Here is a 22,077-nt window from a genome sequence, read left to right as displayed (position 1 = left end):
CTCATTTATACAAAACAGGGGGGTAAAACTTTGCCCCGAGCGGAAACAAAAAGCGGATGTGTGTGTCACTGTGTGTGTGTGTGTGTGTGTGTGCGCGCGTGTGTGTCACTGTGTGTGTGTGTGTCACTGTGTGTGCGTGTGTGTCACTGTGTGTGTGCGTGATTGTGTGCGTGTGTCACTGTGTGTGTGTGTGTGTGTGTGTGTAACTGTGTGTGTGTGTGTGTGTGTGTGTGTGTGTGTGTGTGTGTGTGTCAGCCAAATGCTCTCATGTGCTGCCTCTTGTTCGTCATCATCCTCGCAGCCCCTCCCTCCCCGTTATCCCCCCTCTCTCTCTCTTCCCTCTGTCTCACCCGTCTCCTCTCCTCTCCTCTCACTCCTACTCACCGTACCGGCCCGTCCTCCGCCTCTGCCCGGCCAGACACCCAGTCAACACCCCGCCGACGACTCCACCAGCGGGGACACAGTACCCATAGTGGGGGACAAACTAGCTGGGACACGACGAGACAGAGAGCAGAGAGTTGGGAGGAAAAACTGCGGGTCGCATTGCAGCATCTCATCTTTTTACCTTCCATCAGTGTTGTTCTTTAAGAGGAGAAACTAACTTTGTCCGCCATGGAGAGATGAGAGATGAGAGAATCAGCCCGGAGACTAAACTTGGACACAAACTGCGCCCTTCTGAGCAACAACCAACCAGCAGAGCAGAGGACCGTTAGGTTGTTTTAGCTAGCTAGCTAAGGTGGGACCCGGACGGACGACTTTGTGGACATTTTTATAACAAACAACACCGTCTTCTACCGCGTCACTACGGCGGGACAACACCAAAGTAAGTACCCGTTAAGTGACCGTTAAGTTACCGTTTCACTTTCGAATCTTTGAGAGTAGCAGTTATTCATTTTAATGTGAGCGTGAGTGGGTTATAACGGTGAGCGTACGTCATTACGTCATCACGTAGTCATGTAGTAGAGGGTTAATTAAACATAACTAAGAGGCTCCTTTTTGGGGGGGGTTTAACGACACATGTCGGTGTATTGTTGTAAATATGTGAAAGTACGTTAATAACTGTTAACCTTTGTTGTATAATGTGAAGAAGCCTGGCTCCTGGCCCACTGGTGGTGAGTCTAAAGTTTGCTAACTAGCAGCAGATTATGTCACATTATCACTAAATATACACAACTACAGGCTGCAGGATACAACATCATGAGGTGAAATATTCAGGGTGATACCACATGTAGACCCTTTTAAATGATATCTACTCTTAAATTAGAGATTAGTTTGAGTTTGGGACCCCTCCTGCTGCCATCATCTTCACTTAGCTATAGTTTAACTCCCTTCTGAACAGCTAGCTACATTTAAGATAGATAGATAGATAGTAACTTTATTGATCCTGAGGGAAATTAAAATTCGCAGCATCACAGTTCCATAGTGCAAAACATGTTAGTAACAAGGCAGTAAAAAAGTTAGTAGTGCAAAGTACAAAAAAATATACCAGATAAAAAATACAAGGAGATGAAGAGACTGTTAAAACTGAATATAGTGCAGGGTAACTCCAGTAGCTTAGTCTAAAGTGTACTGTATGAACACCACAGTGACAGAAAGACACATTTAAAAGATTATATGAGAATAATAATCCCATGAATGAATGACTTTATTTCGAACATAAAAATAAATAAAAATAGATACAAAATAATAACAAACAAAACAAGAGTAATAGTGTCCAGATAAAGGAGTAGGTAGAAGTAAAACTTATATTTCCCTACCCCTTCCTCACTTCTCCTCTAATAACTCACATATCATAGAATGATAATATAATATAATATATAAACTATTCCAGATTTATTTACATCCCAAATTAAATATATGAACAGCATCCCAAGTTTATTTACAACCCACATAGACCAACCCTTAACACAACCTTTATCACAACTCTTCCTCAACCATATACCTCCCAGAAATATCTTTTTTGTATAGCTTTTTAAATTGATTTATATTTGTGCAGACTGAAATACACATACTCTTATTTGTTGTACAAACAGAATGCTTTTTAAAATTAAATTTTACTCTTAAATTATAACCCCCCTGGAATCGAGATAGGGTAGCTGTAAACTCAGCCACTAGGAAGTCCTGATGAATATGATGGGAATAGTGTTGTTTTGCTTGTAACCAAATGCTTGTTTATACTGCCATGAGTTCACACTCAAATTAATGCAACTCTATGACATAATAACAAACAAATGCATTTGCATGCAGTCAAACATCCTGTTAATCATTAGTTGGAAGTCCCATGAAAGACTGGCAGTAGTGTTGAAACAATATGTCAAGTAATCAAATAGTCTTTTATTAGTTATTATGAAGTATTGAAGCATTTGATGGTTTTTAGCTTCTCAAATGTGATGATTTGCTGCTTGTCTTGTGTTATATATCACTGTAAATTGTATATTTTGGCGTCATAGTTTCATAGACAGATCAATTAATCCAAAGGATAATTGGTATATTAATCAATGATGGAACGTATTGTTCCCCAGACTACAAGATACTTACTTACCATATGTGATGGTCAATTTAAAAGACTAACTGAATAATTCATTCTGAAGAGAAACCCTCTCATTGATGAGAGAGCTCTGTGTACAGGTCAAACATTATGTTAGCCCCACAAACCCCTGACAGTCTAGAGAAAAAGAAAACATCTTATATATGGTTTTTGGTTTATCTCTTCCAACTAGCACCTGTCAATGATTACAACTTCTACTGCTACTAATCAGTAGTTGAGTTGAAGGGAAGGAATCATTACCATGTAGAGCTTCCACTCAGCAGAAAGAATAGCCTCGCATAGATATATACCCAGGGGCCATCTGATTGCTCTGAGCAACTGTACTTACTCAAAGCGCATAATTGGCCTGAATCCAGTCAGAATCAACATGACAATATATTACCCTCACACCTCCTGAGCAGGTCTATTCAAAATCAGTCTGCTGACTGATTGAATCTCCTCATTAATAATGCATGAGGGTCACAGATCGGTGCCAAAGGTACTGAAGTTGACTTTCTTGTGATCTCTATCTTTAACACAGAAGATTGCATAACAGTGGTGAGACAGATCACCACAGACTTGCTGTCTGCTCTTGGGATGATCTTACATTTTCTCCCACTTGCATTATATAATTTTCTGCAATCTCTTGTGTTTGCGTAACCACTGTATCTGGTACATTACATGTACATCTTGTAAATTGTAAAAACAGATGAGGATGAGGGATGTTTTCGGTGAAACCAAGATCCAGAGGAAGGTCTAAAATGTGAAGAATGTGTCTGACTCACCCTCCGAACCCTCAAAATGACCAAGGCATGACCTGAGTTACAGCTGACGAACCAAGCCTCCGGAAACTGACACTTCATCCCACAATATGTGCATTCAGGATGTCATAGTTTTTACTGTGATATACAAACTGAGGCTGCTTGTTGGACTACACAAAATGAAGGATGTCAGTACAGAAAGTTGGCATAGGCTACTTATTAATCTGCACTTTGACTGATGTTGAAAATGGCCACATTTTTGCACCAGTACATTACATGTATCCAGTGTTTCCATCAAATATTTTACTCTTGTCAGTGTTGAAATCACAGTATTACAGCATTTAAACTAGGGCTGCAGCTAACAATTATTGTCATTATCAATTAGTCAGCCATGTATTTTCTAAATTAATCGCTTGGTACTTAAAATATCCGAAAAATACTGGAAAACACCCATTATAAAATCTCCCAAAAGCCAACGTGATCTATTCAGATAGGTAAATGTAACAAACCAACAGTCCATATCCAAATATATTCAGTTACCATCATATATGACAGAGAAATCATAAACTATTCACATTTGAGAAGCTTGAAACAGTGAATAGTTTTCATTTTTGCTTAAAGAAATGACTGAAATGATTCATCAAATATCAAAATAGTTGCTAAATATTTTTTTGTCAATTGATTAATTGACTAATCCTTTCAGCTCTAATCTACCTAAATGCTACACTAAATACCATACTAATTAAATTAGGAAAGGTGACCCATTACATCATTTTACTACATCATTGAGTTAATTTACTAAACAGTCAGATTTATCAGTGAAATGTGATGCCATTGCAGGTTTATAGCCTGTTTTATTGTAGCTTTTGCAGAGAAATCCTCCATCACCTCAGCAATGGATGGCATTACTGAGAGCTAATTACTACAGTGCCATCATCAATGTCAGGCTTAGAGCTGGGTATCATTTCAAATCTTGTTATACTGGTGCTAATATGATACCTGAGTTTTGGCACTGACATCTAATTACCTTTTTTCATTACCTCACAAAGAAGTCTGATTGTATAGAAGTCTATGAGAAAATGAACCTACTTCTCACTTGATTTATTACCTCAGTAAACATTGTAAACATGAGTTTATGGTCTCAGTTACTAGTTTCAAGTCTTCTTCAATACAACATGATGTTCATTTAGTAAATTATGGACCCATTTAGCGTCAAAAAGACCATAAAGCAGGGTATGCTTTTGGGTGTGGCTACCTTGTAATTGACAGGTCGCTACCACGGCATTGTCCGTGTTTTCGTCTAAGAACTTTAACCCTTTCACAGTGTTTTTTTTAGTTCATGAAAGTTAATTATAACTCTATGGTCTATGGTTTTTCGCCAAAAAAAAAACACTCACCGAAATAAGCGAAACTTTGTGTTTAATTTCCTCTTATGGGGCCTTCAAATGGGGTCGTGTTTACCGTGTTCACGAGAAGAGAACATATGAACGCCCCCCTCTTGTGGTATTCACGACCTCGTGAAGTGGAACGTTTCTGAAAGCTCAGAGTTCACGAGTTTTGACGTGAATACTGACATTGTCAGGAATGGCGGAAGCAATGGAAGTTAATTTTTCAGTACATAATAAGTGAGTATATTGTAATTTTAGTCATATATTGTACTTCTTCGTAATTTTATGATGTCTGAGGAAAATGTTGATATTCCCAAAGTCCTCATCTTTTTCCTCTGTCATTATGCCTTTGTATTTACTGCATTATGTAATTGTTATCCTCTGTGGCTTCTAGACATCGACAGTAACGTTAATATTGCCGTTGCTTAGCAGCGGTGTTCTCACAACTTAACCACTTGATAGCCAAGCATATCGGGCTCCGATGTTGTACATACGAGCTCACGAGTTTCATTTGAAGGCACCATATATTTAAAGCACCCATATAGAAGAACTTTGCCTATATAAAATGCAATCTAGATTTCGCAAAAACAATTATTAATTTCAGCAAATATCTAATCAAGGAATAAGTAAACAAGAATCTGAACAAGCATTCAATGCCAACTTGACAGATCATTACTTGGGGCTACAGACATATTTCAGTCAGTACTCAAAAAGTATTGACCTCGATATCCTGTCCATACAATATTTAAAACCTATGAGCTACAGTAATGTTCAAGGCCATGATGACTTATCTGACAGACTCATTTTGACTCTTTGGTCTTGTGATCTTTTGTGATATCAGCATGTAGTCAATGTAACATTCTGTCTCTGACTTATCAAACCTTCAAACTTGAGGCACTGAAGAAGACTCTGCTTTGCCCTCTCATGTGTGCACTGTCCAAGCTTTCTGTCTCCCAGTATTTAAATGTTGCGGTTTGAATGAGTCATCTGTCATTTAACAGCTCAAGTATGGATGGATATGAGTAAATGGGTAGTTATGTGCACATAGATGGTATGTTATGAGTGACTCACTTCTATTGCCTCATGACTTATGTTCCTTTTATCAACTCAGTTTCCTGTCATTCAGATAAACAAATTATTGGGTGACTATAAAACGTATTCATCCGTGGAGAGTGATAGCTGGAGCGCTCCCTTGGTTTGGTGGCAGTATGTTTACATTCTCCAAATACTCCTGGACTCAGTACCAGGTTCTAGTCTGGTCTGTTTAGGTTTTTCTCTTCCCTTTATTTCATCCATTTTTTGAGAAACTGCATTATGAGTTTGTAAACCCAGGATTTGGGTAGAGCTGAGAAGAAACATATCAGTAACATCTGGAGCTGTCCTCTGCTGGCCTGAAGCTGGATCTGTGTTTACAATCACCACATCCGTTTAATGTATGGTCATAGTGAGGAGGAGAGAGGAGACAGTGAGATAACTTCCGTTCTCCCTCCCCTGCCAGAGGCATCCTTTATTTTTATTGGACCTTTGAAATGGTCAGAGTCTAGTCATGTGATCCTGTGGGCCAATGGGATACCTTGTTAGGAAAGCTATGGGGTGGGGGGGAAGAGCTTTAACATGCTGAATTCACTGGATGATCTCAACTAGAAACCCTAAAAATATCCTCTCGAATCCTAAATCGTCTCCACACAGCAGCGATGCAAAATATAAAGAATTTGTCCTTGTTTAGTTGCAAGTATTTCCTCCTTGATTGTTTATTTTTGGGTGCATGTTTGTATGTTGAGCCTAATTACAGCGGGTACACTTATTAACCGTTACAGTTCATTGTTATTAAGGGAAATCATTTAATACACAGACAAATCAACATAGTCATACCTGTGTGCATTCCTTAGCACTTCTGTCCCTTGAATCATCTTTACTTGTGCTCAGAAGCTCATTTCTGTTTTTGGTTAGATGATCACACTGCTTCTTATGGAGTCAGACTTGGACACAAACAAGCTGTTCAGCAGAGCTCACGAGATCTGTCAGGACACTCCAGGTGGAGAAGTGAGGTGTAGTGCTACTGAAGTGGAAGAGTTGGCAAAATAACTTGGAAAAAAGATGTCACTCTTCCCATCCACCACCACCAACTGTGCTGAGGAGAGAGAGAGAGAGAGAGAGAGAGAGAGAGAGAGAGAGAGAGAAGGGAAAGCCCAGTGCTCAGCCAGCCAGGCTGTTCCAACAGGAAACAAGGGCCATGGCTAACATGACATGATGTGGAAAATAAGCAACACACTCAAGCATGACACTGTCTCATCGAAAGTGTCAGAGCAGCAATATTCTTTATCTTTAGGACTCAATGAAGGGTGGTGTATCAGTGTCAAACACCAAGAGCTGATCTGAATAAGTTGTATCTAAAGAACTAATAAGGCAAAGATAAGGACATTGACAAAAAGGGCTGGGTATCAAACTTAAATACTTTTTTGGTACGAACCAAAAGGTGTCCATAAAACCGCCAAGCACCAAAAGCTGCCATGACGTATCTGGTCAGATTTCTGAATCTGACCAGATACAGAAATGTCCAGATTTCAATCAAAATGTTGCCAATTTTAGTCTAGGGATGCACCAATCCGACTTTTTCAGTCTCATTACAGATAGCGATACCTGGGCTTCAGGTATCGGCCAATACCGAGTACCGATGCAATACCAGTGTTTAATTAATAAGATGTATGCCTCACTGTATTTATGTGTAAGGCAACATCAGGCTTGACATGAACATTGCTTTCCTACCTTTGTAAAACTAAATGTGACCAATAAATACATTGACATAAATTTACTGAATTGTTATTTATCATTAAAATAATAAATCGTACACCAGCAACTTGGTTAAAAAAATCTTCAAAATTAACAGGAATTACAATTGAGGTGTAAACCTTTTTAATGCAGCAACAAATTGGCAAATTTATATTCCAGTATATAATGTAAATAGTATAAAAACATAGAATTGAATTTAATAGATCGGCCCCATTGTCACCAATATCCGATTCAGCTATTTGAGTCAGAATCGGCCCGATATCCAATTCGGTATCGGTAAAGTTAATGTGCGTTTGATTGTGTTAAGATAGCATTTTGCAAACTCTGAAAAGCTGAAATGATTAGGTGTTTAATTGATTTGCCCATTGTCAAGCAAAAAAAACTAACAATTTTGAATTCATTAATTGTTTAAGTCACTTTTAAAGCAAAAATGCCAAAGATACTCTGGCTCTAGCGTGTTAAATGTGAATATTTGCTGTTCTTCTTAGTCTTCTATGCTAGTAAATTGAATAGTCCATTTTCACATCTGCCATTTTGACATGTCATTGCAGGGTAAACACAGGTCTAATGAATAACATTGACTGGTATTGTTTAGCTGGCTCACTGGAATGGCTATGACACACTGAATAGAGCGGGATCAAAATGAATGTTATCAATTACACCTGTGTTTACCCTGAAAAATGGCTGCTGTGAAAAGGGCATATATCTTGGGGTTCGGGACTGTTGGTCAGAAGAAATGGTGCCTTCAAATGGGATCGTATTTACCGTGTTCACGAGAAGAGTCCATATGAATGCCCCCCTATTGTGGTATTCAAGACCTTGTAAGTGGAAAGTGTTGAAAGCTCCAAGTTCACGAGTCGTGACGTGTTTGTTGACATTGGAAGCTCATTTTTCGGTGCATATATATAATGTATAATTTAAAAAAAAATTTAATATAGTATATTATAATTTTAGTCGTATATTGTTTTTCTTTGTAATTTTATAATATGTCTGAGGAAAATGTTGCTATTCCCAACGGCCTCATCTTTTTTTTTTTTCTCTGTCATTCTTTTGCACTTCCTGCATTATGATACCCACTTGCTAGCTTGCTAAATTGTCAGCCTCTGTGGCTTCTAGACGCCAACTGTAACCTTAATATGGCCGTTGCTTAGCAGCGGTGTTCTCAAGACTCAACCACTTGAACGGCAAGCATACTATGTACACGATTTTCCATGTTGTAAACACGACCTCACGGGTTACATTTGAAGGCACCAATACAACCAATGTGAAGAAATCACCTTTGGATCCAGGAAATTTGAATTGGCAATTTTTTACATTTTTGTCTCTTAATCAAGGAAATAATCGGTAGACTAAAGTTCAATATTTGAAAGTGAAACTTTTGCCTGAAGCACACTGTTACTTTGGTTAAAGTCCTTGTCAAAGTTGTCTAACCACACTGCTTCTCTTTAGGCAAACCTATACCAGACCTTTGCATCCGAGTCTAATTTCAGCTGCATATTTTAAAGATATTCAAGGGGGGGGGGAGCATTACGCATGGCTCTCCAGGCCAAAGAGGGAATCCTTCTTGATTACTGGCAGGGAGCAGCAGGGTGGGAATGGGAGTGGAAGTGAAGCGGTTACAGGACTCTGGCATTTACAGCTGCAGTGGGTGGAAGGGGAGTTACTGTAGTTCTGCAAGGGGACTCCAGAGATGGAGTATGTGGGGGCGCCTCCACTGCTACGCACATATGGATGAATCATGACTCACATCTCTCAGACTCTGGTTCTCCCTCAACACCACCCCTTTTTACTCCCTTTCTCTGCCACTCCCTGAACTAAGCAGCAGAAATATTCATCTCTGTACTCTCTGAATAAAACTTTCGCAGCTGCTGTCAACTGTTTAGGAGGGCGGCGGTGTTGAAAGCACGAAGCTCAGTTGTTCGTCTGATTTGTCCTCCCTCACATGGGCCTCCTGAGCTGAGCTCCCAGCATGCTGCTTGTGCTCTGTTATATGCATTAGGAAAAACCTACAGGCAGGCTTCCAGTGAGAGGGAAACGTTGGTGTCATCATCTAATTCTCTTAATAACATGGTAGCAAACATTCCCAATCACAGATGTCTTCCCCTATACACAGCCCGGCCTGTATAGCTGCTGCCCCTATACACTGCCTGTGCATTCAGATTTTAGATAGAACTATATTTTTGAGGGTGTGGATTCTGCCTCGAGAACACGTGTACTGGTATCTTGGGTCTTGAGCCTTTAGCTTTACAGCCTAATAAACCCATAGAGTTGACTCCTTGTGTGTCCTGTGTTTGTTGTAGGATGCTGTCGGGGCTGAGCGAGTGGTTCTGGCAGGAGCGGCTGTGGTTTCCGAAGGGCCTGGGCTGGGCTGACCTGGAGGATCGGGATGGACGAGTATACGCCAAAGCCCAGGACTTGTGGGTGGCGCTGCCCATCGCTCTCGTATTCCTTATTATTCGTCAGGTCTTTGAAAGGTCAGTCCATTTTTCACGCTGTCTTACTGGATATCTGTGCCCCTCATCTAAGTCTTTGGTTATTAATTGAAACATTCGCTTCCTCTATATTTACACATTTCTTTCTGTCCAGTCCAGCTGCTTCCTTTTCTTTCTCCTTTAGTCTGCCCATCGGTTATCTCATCATCTGACCTCTAATTACATTGTATTACTCCAGGATTTTTATCTCAGCAATGATTTAATGTTCCCTATGCTGCTGTGCCGTACATTATATTAAGTAAAGCTCCATTCTTCCAAGTGACTGATATTGTTTATCATACAAGTACAGTGTTCCTTTTGTCGTTACAAAGTCCACCTGTGTTTTATTGCTAATGCCAAGAAGCTCTCTTCCTCATTATTGTTTTTGTTTTCCTAACTCTAATCCAATCATACAGTGGTAAAATATAAAGTGGGCTTACTGAAAATGTAATAAATATGATAAGAAACAAACAAATAACATTATTATTCCATTTACTTGTATAAACATGAATGATACTTGTTGCTCTTTGGGTTATTACGCTACACATGGCATTGAGGCCTTCACTGGGCAATGTAATCATTTTAGTATTTAACACTATCCTTGCGTCACCCTGACTTTCAGCATCTTAATCTCTCAACGTATCCTCATACAACGGTTCGTATGATGTCTTACGGAAAGTTATTCCTCATTTTTCGTGCATTTTCCTACGAATGTTCAGCAACATGTCAATTTCCCCTCGTTACATGCATACATTCTTTTCAAAATAAACTTCCGTTTAGGTTAACAAACAAAACTACTTAGTTAGGTTTAGGAAAAGATCATGGTTAGGGTTAAAATAACTCAGGAAGGGGCATAATTTAAGTATGGAAGTTACGCGACAATTGAATCGACGCTGACTTCTGTTTTCATCTGGGGTACGAACACCGGTCTCCTGGGCGAAAGTCTGGCCTTTTTTTTTTTTACCTACCCGTCCACCCCAACCTGCTCCCTATGTGGCGTTTGATGTTCTTTATACTTCCTGGTTCACGATTACGTGGATTACATTCAAATCGATTTTGTGGGATACAACAAGTTACTTTTCGTAGGTATAGCTACAAACGGTGTATGAGAACAGCCTGAACCTCTAATGACTTAAATTACTTTTTATGTCTATTCGCTTAGTTTACCTCAAATTTGAAATCATTTCTCACAAATTAAAAGAGTTTCCATGATTGCATCTGTACTGTCTTTAACTTCTCCACATTTCATCTCCTTTTAATCTCGACAACCTGTTTTGTGATTGCAGGACGGTGGCGACGCCCCTGGCTTCTCTACTTGGGGTGAAAGAGACAGTGCGGTTCAAAGTCCCTCACAATTCCACACTGGAGTCCTACTACTGTAACATTACCAAAAACCCCACACAGGTACATGTTCGCACACACCCATACACACTTCAAAAAAGACAGAGCGTGCTGTGTGTGTTGTCAGGAAATTAAATACTGAAATCTGACCTCTTTGTGCTGTTCCCAGACTTCAATAGCAAGTCTTTGCAAGCAGACCGGCCATTCAGAAAGACAAGTGCAGCGATGGTTCAGGAGACGAAGGAACCAGGACAGACCGAGTTTGCTCAAAAAGTTTCGAGAGGCCAGGTAAACACGCACACACACACACACACACACACACATACATATAAAAGCATAAAAACGTATACGGACATATGTCTATAGAGCTATGGAGCAGGTTGAAACAGCTGCAAACCGTTGCGTTCCTCGGGCTATATGAGCACATATCTGAGGGCAAAAGTAGCCCTCTATTTTTAACATGCACTCATTACAATGCCACTCTGCTGCTGCCATGCCCGTAGCCTCAACTCTCCTCACACAAGCACAAATTCAACCATCCACACTCATTAGCACAGGGCCTCTGCAACAGGGGCTCCGTCACTGCTGTTGGTTATTTTTATGTGCGAGCATTAATTGAGTTAAACAAACAGTATGATCACCTACTAATGAAACTAGCAAGTGTCAGCTGGCAAGATTCACACCGTGGCAACAGATGACACTTAGAAAATATGTACAGTGCTACAGATAATCATATCTACAAGAGTGCCATAAACAGCGGCAGATAGCATAATACTTTTAGCATCACACACAGGCAAACGTTCAGTAACATGCATGTCGACAAACCCTTTGATAGCTGATCTGTTAATACATTATTCCACCCCATGTGTTGTGTTCAATGTATAACTTCTCTGTAGTGACGTGACTATCATTAGCTTCATTGTCATGGTCATTGTTCATGTGTGTCGACGGATCCATAAAACCCTTTTTAAAAAAAAAAAAATGTTAACGTGACTTAAAGGATGAGTTCACCCAAATTACAAGAAGACACAAACCTCATTGGGTGCAGTTTTCACCGGAACTAAAGGGCTGTTTTTGTCACCCTATAAAAAGTGTTGACAGTGTGTTCTGTTATCCACATCGGTGACACTGTTGCTGAGTAATTTCATTTTTAAGCGACATCAGCTCAACAAATTAAGTTTAAACTTGCTTTCATGGTGTTGTGATGGAGGCAGAAATCTTGAGAAAGAGAAATAACTCAAAATCTGAGCAAATTAAACGAAATCTATCTGCATGAATAAAAGTTTTTTTTTGTAATTTTGGTGAAGTGATCCTTTAATCTGCAAGAAGAGGAAGTGTGAATGTCTCTGTTTCTGCTGTATATGTGTGGTTGGCAGATGATATTTAAGAAGATTGTTGTTCCGCATATGTTGCTTGTGTGGATGTGTGCAGACGTGCATGTGACTGCATTCCCCGGTTATGTTGTGTCTCGCTGTGCGTGTTGCGACATTTCTCTCCTGAATCAGCCTGTTGTTTGTGTGCACACAACAGGCTTTCTGTTACTCTCCCTTATTTCCCCCACTGGTGTATCTATCTCTCACACTCTGTGTATCTTCTTTCACTGTGTTCACTTTTCTGTTGTTATGTGTGTTTGTCTCTGCTGCTGTGTTTGCCCTCTTTACACCTGTACGAGAGGCTGTAGTGAGAGTGACCCCTCACTGTCTCTGTTACAGGATATTCACAGGGAGGAAACTGTCTGACAGCGCTCATTGTGTGTCAGCACGTGTTTGGCTGTGTGTGTGTCCTGATTTGACATTCTCAGTGCAGTTCACCAGATTTTTCCAGACTGTTCATTCAGCCTGGCATTTCTTTCCAACTGCCATTCTTGTGTGTTTGCGACTGTGTGAGCATGTGTGATGTGTTTAAGTGTCTGCAGGTAGAAAATGTGTCTATTGTCTATTCCCCATTGACTGAGTAGAAAGTGTGTTTGTATGTGTGTGTGTTCTCTTGCAGTTGGAGATTTACCTTTTACCTTCTTGCTTTCATTGCTGGCCTGGCCGCCCTCATCGATGTGAGTACTGCCATGTTAACCTCGACCCCTCCTCCTCCTCCTCTTCATCTCGTCTCCATATGTTCACTTGCTCATTTGTCACCTGCCCCGCCATCGTAACATGACAGTTTCCACGGTAGTTTGTCTTTTTTTGCTGTGATAACCTCACTTCTCGCACTGTCAGAGGGGCAGCGTTGACTCGTTGCCATGCTGAGTCAGTTGATATAAATACACCTGTCGAGCTCTGCTGTCTCATTCACAACACATCTCTCCTTGCAGAAACCTTGGCTATATGACCTGAAGGAGATGTGGCAAGGCTTCCCTGTGCTGGTAAGTCTCTGGGATGGCTATTTACACTGAATGCACCAGGGTTTCTGCAGAAAAGTCTTCAAAAGCATTGAATTCCCTCACAAAAAGGCCTTAGAAGGCATTAAAAAGTTTTCTTCAATGAATATTTTCTCTACCTACTGAATGTTCTTTGCCACTTATCTTGGTCCAGGTCATGTGAATTGATTCATGATTTTACTTGGAAAGTTTTATACAGCTGGGAAGTACTGACAAAATGATATAAATGTCGATAAAAACTATTATACTTATAATAGTCTGCCTTATTGTCCTTTCCATCATTCTTTGACTGGTATGACCGTGAAAAAGGTATTAAAGTGTAGAGATGTTCCAATACCATTTTTTCCTTCCTGATACTGATACCTGAACTTGCGGCACCGGTCGATACCGAGTGGCGATCCGATACCAGCGTGATAAATATAATATCTTCGTCACTTTTGGGCTATCTTTTTGGAATTTAATTAGTTTAACTGCCACGGTTTGTCCTTTTTTTCACCTTCTGCCTTGGGGAAGACGTTGTGCTTTTTCACGTGATGCGTCTTCAAATGTTCTATAAGATTGCTGGTGTTGAAATTGGCAACACATACTGTATATATCGCCGTTTTACTGTTGGATTTTCTACTGTGAAATATTGCCAAATGGCTTATATTTTTCTCACTCTGACTACCGTTACCAAAGAACGTACATTGCCAAGAAGTAAAAATCAATTGTTTGTTCCATTGCAACATCAGCGCCCAGCAGCAAAGCTACGCTTCCACCATTTTGGACTGAAAGCGACTACCGGACGCCAGTAAAACGTCTGCCTACAAAGTGCCGTACAAAAGTAAAACTAAATTATTACTAAAAGTGGTGTCAGCGGCTGTTGTAAAAAAAACACCGCCGTTTCGTCTCTTTGCTTCTATACTCTTTGCTGTTACCGTTACAATCACAAGAAATCCTCCTAATACAGAGTTACTAATAGAGCTGATATCATTAGTTCATTCATTTAGTAAAAATGCCAAAAAATCAACCGGTTGGTCTCTGTCTTCTGTAATAATCAACAAATATCTCTGGGTTTTTACTCTTAGCAGTACAAAACAAGCATTTATAAAGTGCTAACCTGGGCTCTAAAGACTTGTAATGGACATTTTTCAATATTTCTGACATTTTATAGACAAAACAATAAATCAACTGATCAAGAGAATAATAAGATTAATCAGAAATAGTGATGATAATGGTTTAGTTGCAGCCCTATAGTTCCCAATATAGATTTGCTCACATTGGTGTACCGATTTCAAAAGTAAAGCTCTGTTTTCTCTCCGTCAGACTCTCCTGCCATCTCAGTATTGGTACTACATGATTGAGCTGGGTTTCTACGGCTCTCTGCTCTTCAGTGTGGCTTCTGATGTCAAACGAAAAGTAAGTAATTTTATCTCTCAATAGTCACTCATATATGGTCATTACATGATTAACTGTACTCAAGAGGAAGACAAAGTCTGTTCTTACTCTGATAAGTTTGACATCTGGCATGGACTGTGGGCTGGACATTAGACTGTTGTTACACGTGTGTTTGTGTATGTATGTGTGTGTGAATGTTTGGACTTTGCTCAGCCGGGGTCAGCTGAGCGCAGTGGGGGGGAAATCTTGCCAAAAAAGCACAATGTGTTCCTCCAACACATTGTTCTAACCTAGATGCCTCTTAATCAGGATTTACACACACACACACACACACACACACACACACACACACTAAAAACATGCAACACACAAATATATTTTCCCAACATTTTTGTTGTCTCAGCATAACAACCATTTCTCCTTTCGCTTCCTCTGTAGGACTTCAAAGAACAGATTGTTCACCACGTGGCGACCATCCTCCTCATCAGCTTCTCCTGGTGTGTTAACTACATCCGCGCTGGAACTCTCATCATGCTGGTCCACGACTCCTCCGATTACTTCCTTGAGGTAGATGTCATTCATACATTCATAGTATATCGATTAGCACATGCTGCATCCCCACTGAGTTTTACATTTAGTTCACACGTGATTCACTGATGACACACTGCCACCTTGTGGAGGAAACTACACTTTGGTCATCTTTAGTTGAATAGAGGCAAACTGGATACCATTTTCATTATTCAAACAAATACATGATCTTTTTATCTGCAACTTTCCTGTTAAACACATTTTCTTTCTTTCTCCCTCTGACAGTCTGCAAAGATGTTCAACTACGCTGGGTGGCGAAATGCCTGTAACTACATCTTCATTGTATTTGCTGGAATCTTCATTATCACTCGGCTGTTCATCTTCCCCTTCTGGTACACACACGCACACACACACGCATTATAAATTATTGTTTGATTGTGTTGTTTTAATATGCACCTGTGTGTTAATTAAGCTACCTCCTCATTAATCCTCAATATCTCTATTGCAGGATTATTTACTGTACGTGGGTTTACCCAGTGACAATCTATGAGCCCTTCTTTGGCTACTACTTTTTCAACGGACTTCTGATGACTCTGCAGTGTCTACATATCTTCTGGGCTGTCCTCATCATACGCATAGCAATCCGCTTCCTCACCCACAATGTAAGCAAACAAAGAAATCAAATGCAAAGCTCAATACTCTGTTTATTCATCCATTTATTCTTTGAAATGTCAGCACTCACATCACATCTTCATCATCCAGCACTGATTCAAATACAAATATACAGTAAATAGAGATAAAAAAAATAAACTAGAAATAATAGTCGTACTAATGTACTACAAAAGAAGTTGAAGTTAAAATGAAGTTCCTCGAAGAAATTGAAGTTTCAGTGTAAGCATGTGTAAGTGTTAATTTAGGTGTTAAGCGCTGAGTGAAGTTGAAATGAAATTGCTGACAGGAGTTGAAAAGGGAAAGTGATGAATTGAGCTGGAAGAGTCAGTCGAAGTGAAAGTCTTGAGAGAAAGTAGTGCCAGTTCAAGTTTATGAACTAATAAAAATATGTCAGTTGAAGTGTCAACTAAAGTGCAAGCACTGAAAGGAGTTGTGTATAAACACTGAAACACTGTCAGCTGTGAAAAGAGTTGGAGAGTTTAAGTGTAATCACATAAAGCAGATGAACTCACAGTCAAAGCATTGCACTCCTGTAACATTGTCAGACTCACGATGAACAGTTTTTAAGAAATCATCAAAATCGATGCAGCAGAACCAAAGATATCGTCTTCTTTAAAATCATAGAAGTTTAAGAGCTCACATCCACATCATCCAGCAAGGACAAACAGAAATACCCATACATCCATCCATCCATTTTCTTCCGCTTATCTGGGGTCGGGTCGCGGGGGCAGCAGGCTTCGCAGGGAATTCCAGACGTCCCTCTCCCCAGCAATGTTTTCTCGTGGGGGACCCCGAGGTCTTCCCAGGCCAGACGAGATCTATATTCTCTGCAGCGTGTTCTAGGTCTACCCCACGGCCTCCTACCAGTTGCCCCGGAAAACCTCCAAAGGGAGGCGTCCAGGAGGCATCCTGATCAGATGGCCGAACCACCTCAGCTGGCCCCTTTCGATGCGAAGGAGCAGCGGCTCTACTCCGAGCTCCCTCCGGATGTCTGAGCTCCTTACCTAGCCAGCCCTGACACACCAAGCCGACGGTCGGACAGTTTGAGGCCGTCAGTGAGCGTCTGTCAGTCTAATTTTTTTGGTGTGCCCCGCACCGTCTGCTCTAGTCTGGCCGTGTCTGAGGTTTTTCGGACGATTCAGCTTGTTGAATCGATGGCGGAGCCCATCGGTGAGAGAAATCCTTCTGATTGGTTGTTCAGCTTAAATGAATTAGTGCTCGAGAAGAGAAACGGAAGTGAGGAAAGCAAGCAAACGAGTAAAGTCAATCTTTATCTCATCTGATCATTCCAATACACGGATATTTTCACAACGACATGCCCGTCTGGAATGAAGCGATGTCGTGAGTGAAAGTGGTGTGAACACTGCTTTATTTCATGTACGTATCATAACAACGGCTTGTATATCCGCAGTCCTCGGTCTTCCGGTTTCCCTTTTTGAATGACGATACAGACTACCGCGACCTGCTGGTGTGGAGCAGGCGCAGAATGTCGGTTCTAACTGGCTGCTGGCTGTAGTGTTTACAGTGTGTTCAAGTGCAACTTGTCGCCCAAAACAAAGGCGACGTGAAGCGACGCAACAGGCAGCCTTCGTCGCCGCTCGTTCTCTGATGTCGGGTTGGTGTGTCCCCAGCTGCCACCCCACAAAGGAAGCTCAAATATTGATACCCACAAGATCAAATATAACGCTTAAAAACTATAACTACATGCAACATAAAAATATATTGCATACAAACTATGAAAGAAATATGCATTATATATAATACATATTTCAAATTCATGTCATTTTACAGATCTCTAATGCACAACCAGATGTGCAGGCGCGCACACAAACGCACGCACACACACACACACATACACACAAACACACACACACACATATTTTCATGCATGCAACTGGATGGTTTGAGTTTGTTCTGACACTGGCCAGAGCTCCAGTACAGTTTGAACATTGATTAATGACGTTTTTTGGCCTCTTTTGTTTTTCCAGGAAAAAGTGGACGATGAAAGGAGTGACAAAGATGAAACAGATGAATCAGAAGAGGAGGAAGCAGAGGATGATAAAAAGGACATGAAGAAAAATGGGCCAGTGCAGAACGGCCACAGAGTCCACAACAACAACCACAACAAGACAGAGTGAAAGCAAACAAGTGTCGGGACGACCGAATGTGAGAAGGACTCATATCCCTCAGTGGGGGAGCCGGAGGGAGGGATGAACAGAGAGAGAAAAGAAGAAGGGATTGTGGGTTAGGGAGGGGGCAAGTCATTCCCTTAAAACCAAGAACAGCAGGAGGAAATTTGACACTGTTACTTTTGCACAACACAAAAACACACTCACACACGTTCATTCGTACTCTTAGAGGGCACAGAGATCCAGCAGATGGTATACACTACATTAAGTGGCATGGCTCTTTTGCTTTGTCATTAGAGAAAAATGTATCGTCGTCAGTCCCAAAATTTCAAAGAGACAGGGGAGAAAATGGACAGAGGAGGGGGGTGATGCTGCTTCTACTTTAGCTTTCCTTGTTCTGTGTGCCTTAGAGCCAGCTAATGGCTGTTAAAATGCCATTTTTAAAAAGCTTTCTGCTTTAATCTTTTGTTGCGTTATTTCATTGCACCTTTTTTTGTTTTCCAATAGAAGAAACAAAAGAGAATGAGTTTTAAGAAAGCGAGACATTAGGGCATTTAATTCCCTAATTTTCTGTCTATGCAATTACGTAAGTGTTCAGCTATTGCAACGTCTTTGCACAAACATACAGTGTCTCTTATATACTGTAATAACTTGCAGTAGGACTGAGTGCCTCTGCTCTCCAATGCGGCCTGTGCCATTCATAAATTAACCTGCCTTGTAAGGTGTAAGGAGTAAATTTGGGGTCAGTTTTGTAAATAAAATCAAGACGCTTTCTTGTTTTAATTTCAGTTCTATTCTTAATCCAGCAGCTAATTATGTTCAATACCTTCTTCCAAAAGAGATGTCTGACCTATAAAGGTCATCAGTCTCGGTTCTTTGCTGTTTGATCAGTCAGAAATGCCCAGAATCACTGCAATATAAATCACAGCTTCCTGCTAGTTCTGACGAAGCTGAATGTGTTTCCTCTCTGGTTTGGCTGAAGCTGTTTGATCCAGTTCAGAGTCTTGAATCACGCTGACGCTGCCATCCACTGAAAACCGATGATGACTCTCAATAAAAAATCATGGCGCAAGTGGTTTGCTTTGTTGAAAAGCCATGGAATGGGACAGATTTCCAGATTTTACAAACGTGGGCCAGATTTCTTCAATCCATTGCCTTGTAGCCTGGGTTACGTTTGTTAACCTGGGTTAGAATTTTAAGTGTTGATCTAAGTGAATGATTTTAGGTATGATTGTGTGTATGAAACGGGTTTTACAGGTTATTTGATGTTAAGGAGGTAAAATATACTGAAATCAATTTTTAGCAGTTTAGTGTTTGTGAGGGAATCAAGAGATGAGTGTTGCAGTTTTGTTGTTATGCTTTAAAGTTGTTTGTACGTCAAGTGCCTTATCTGTAATGTATGGCAAGCTCTCTCTGCTGTCTTCATGTCCGCTCGTTTTCTTTCCTGTCTCCACCTCACATCACAGATCCAACTCCAAGACTAGCATCTCCTCACTCCTCTCATCTCATCCATCACTCCTCTTCTTTATAAATTACCTTCCTCTCAGACTCGCCCTCATTCCACCACCACGTTCTTTTTTACTAACCCAGACCAACCAGCAACCTCTCTTCCCTGTGATACAGAAGAAACAGCTGTGTCCTAATTACAGTGTTATTTTTTTTCTTATTTTGTATTTTTTTTGTTTAATGATGCCTAAGTATTGTTATTAATAATAAAAGCAAAGATCATGAATCACAATGAAAACACTTTTTTAAAATTTGAACGTCATGTCTGCAGTGCAAACATCCCACATAGTAAATCTTTTAAGTTTCTAAATCTCAGTAAATAAAACATTAGACCAGTAAACACAAGTGTATCTCCATCAAAAGATTAAGTACAAGTAGGCCTATAAGCCAAGTATACTTAGACTTTTCTGTATACTTGTCAGTATGAGCCAATGCTAAAATAGTATATAATCGTTAAAATAGGGCCCTTAGACGCTGCTTTTTATCGGATGTGGAAAACCAAAAGTAATAGAAGACACTTCTGATCAGGCACAAATCTCACCATTGTGTGACTTATTGATTACACAAATGTAACCCGGTAGCTAAGGTAATGATTCAGGGAGTTTTTAAAGAAATTTCAAAGAAGTTATTAGCTAATTATCATCTATTTACCAGCAGACATTGAAATAAAGCATATCAATTAACTTTGTATTCTTTTCCTGGAAATGTATTAAATAAATTACCAGCTATTGAGAAATAGCGGAATATCATTATTAAATAATGTTTATAATAAAGTAATTTTCAATAAATTTCTAGGTAAATATTGGGGGTAATTTGGCAGTAATGACAAAGAAATTTCAAATAGGTTAATTGCTAATTATCACCTAATTACCATGAAATTTGTGGACCTGTAAAATGAAGTGTTACCATATATATTTAATTTAGGCTTTAGAATTGCTTTTTAAAAATAACATTTCTTAATATAAGGAAAGACCTTTCTGTATACTTGTCAGTATAAGCCAAGAATACTTTTACTTTTCTGTATACTTGTCAGTGTTAGGTATATCTCCGATAAGTACATAAAAAGTCAACTGAAATTATGCTCTCTTATTTTAAGTTTAAAAGAAGTACACTAATAGCCCATTTTAATAAACTTATTTTTGGTTAGGGTATCTACAGTATATTGTCCTATAATATAACACTGACAAGTATCATTCTGCACAATAACAACTTTAGATACTTGTATTTGATACTGTAGCTAGTTATTTCCATGAACACTTTAAATAAAGGAAGACAATTTGCCTGTCACAGGGTGTTTTATAGTGTGGTATTGTTCAGTAGAGGAACTATATTAGCAGGGAGGAGGAGAACATGGATTTCCCAACATTGTCACGTCATTAGTATCTGGCTTGTGTGACGTCCAATAGAAAGAGGAGGAAAGAGAACTAGACAGCTTGTGCTCTGCCAAGGCCTGTAGAAGGAGGTTAGGACACGGGTCTTGAGGTATGTGGTACAACACATGCGCAGTGTGACTCAAGAAGCGGTCGTGCGTTGCGACTTCTGCTATGTTATGAACCACCCAGACCTCTCAGGTTCATCTGGATCAGGTCTGCTTAGTGTCCACCAGAGTCAGAACTAAACATGCAGAAGAAGCAGCGTTCAGTTTTTATGCACAAGAACCAGCTCCCAGAAACCTGCAGGAAACCCCAACTCTGAGTTCTTTTAAATCAAAGCTTAAAACGTTCCTGTTTGCTGCTGCCTTTAATTAAACCAGATAATGATCTTATACTGCACTATAACTTTTACTCTTGTGTGTTATACTCTATGTTAGCTTCTATCCTAGCTTTTATTTTTAGCTTGTTTTTATTTTCTAATCTTTAATGTTTTTATAAATGTTTAAATTATGTCTTAATGTTCTTTTGCACTTTGTCGCAATGTTCTTGAATGTTTATGTAAAGCACTTTGAATTGCCCTGTTGCTGTAATGTGCTATACAAATAAAGCCGCCTTGCCTTGCCTTACACAGACACAGAAATAATATGTAGGGACAAGGACAATAAAGCTGGACCAATAAAGGTAAGGAATAGACTGGACTGTTATGTACACAAGTAGTGACAAAATATGTATCTATATAACTATTATAAAATATATATAGAAAGCACCAATTATCAACAATAAAATAAGAATAAAATGCCAAGTGTTCTGGAACTTGTAAACAATACAAATAAGTTTTAA

At 39.8% G+C, this 22,077-nt stretch overlaps 1 protein-coding gene across 1 annotated transcript; it reads left to right on the top strand.

Moving 5' to 3' along the window:
• Positions 1 to 318: 318 nt before the first annotated feature.
• cers2b (ceramide synthase 2b) lies at positions 319 to 20,102 on the top strand. The gene is made up of 11 exons (XM_074653539.1): positions 319 to 823; positions 9,767 to 9,940; positions 11,224 to 11,341; positions 11,448 to 11,566; positions 13,271 to 13,328; positions 13,587 to 13,637; positions 14,958 to 15,050; positions 15,468 to 15,596; positions 15,843 to 15,949; positions 16,066 to 16,219; positions 18,218 to 20,102. Exons 2-11 carry the CDS (start codon positions 9,768 to 9,770, stop codon positions 18,365 to 18,367), a joined length of 1,152 nt encoding a protein of 383 aa, XP_074509640.1. The 5' UTR covers positions 319 to 823; position 9,767; the 3' UTR covers positions 18,368 to 20,102.
• Positions 20,103 to 22,077: the final 1,975 nt, after the last annotated feature.

Source organism: Sebastes fasciatus, chromosome 12 (assembly GCF_043250625.1).
Source record: "Sebastes fasciatus isolate fSebFas1 chromosome 12, fSebFas1.pri, whole genome shotgun sequence".
NCBI classification, from domain to species: Eukaryota; Metazoa; Chordata; class Actinopteri; order Perciformes; family Sebastidae; genus Sebastes; species Sebastes fasciatus.
The sequence above is the reverse complement of the archived record's forward strand: the minus strand, read 5'-3'. Positions and strand labels throughout refer to the sequence as shown.

Bases quoted from the DNA above. Each gene is read 5' to 3' on its own strand.
- cers2b (XM_074653539.1), top strand. From the start codon at position 9,768: ATGCTGTCGGGGCTGAGCGAGTGGTTCTGGCAGGAGCGGCTGTGGTTT. The intron at 9,941-11,223 runs GTCAGTCCATTT...TTGTGATTGCAG, and splicing joins ATTCGTCAGGTCTTTGAAAG to GACGGTGGCGACGCCCCTGG. The intron at 11,567-13,270 runs GTAAACACGCAC...GTTCTCTTGCAG, and splicing joins AAAAAGTTTCGAGAGGCCAG to TTGGAGATTTACCTTTTACC.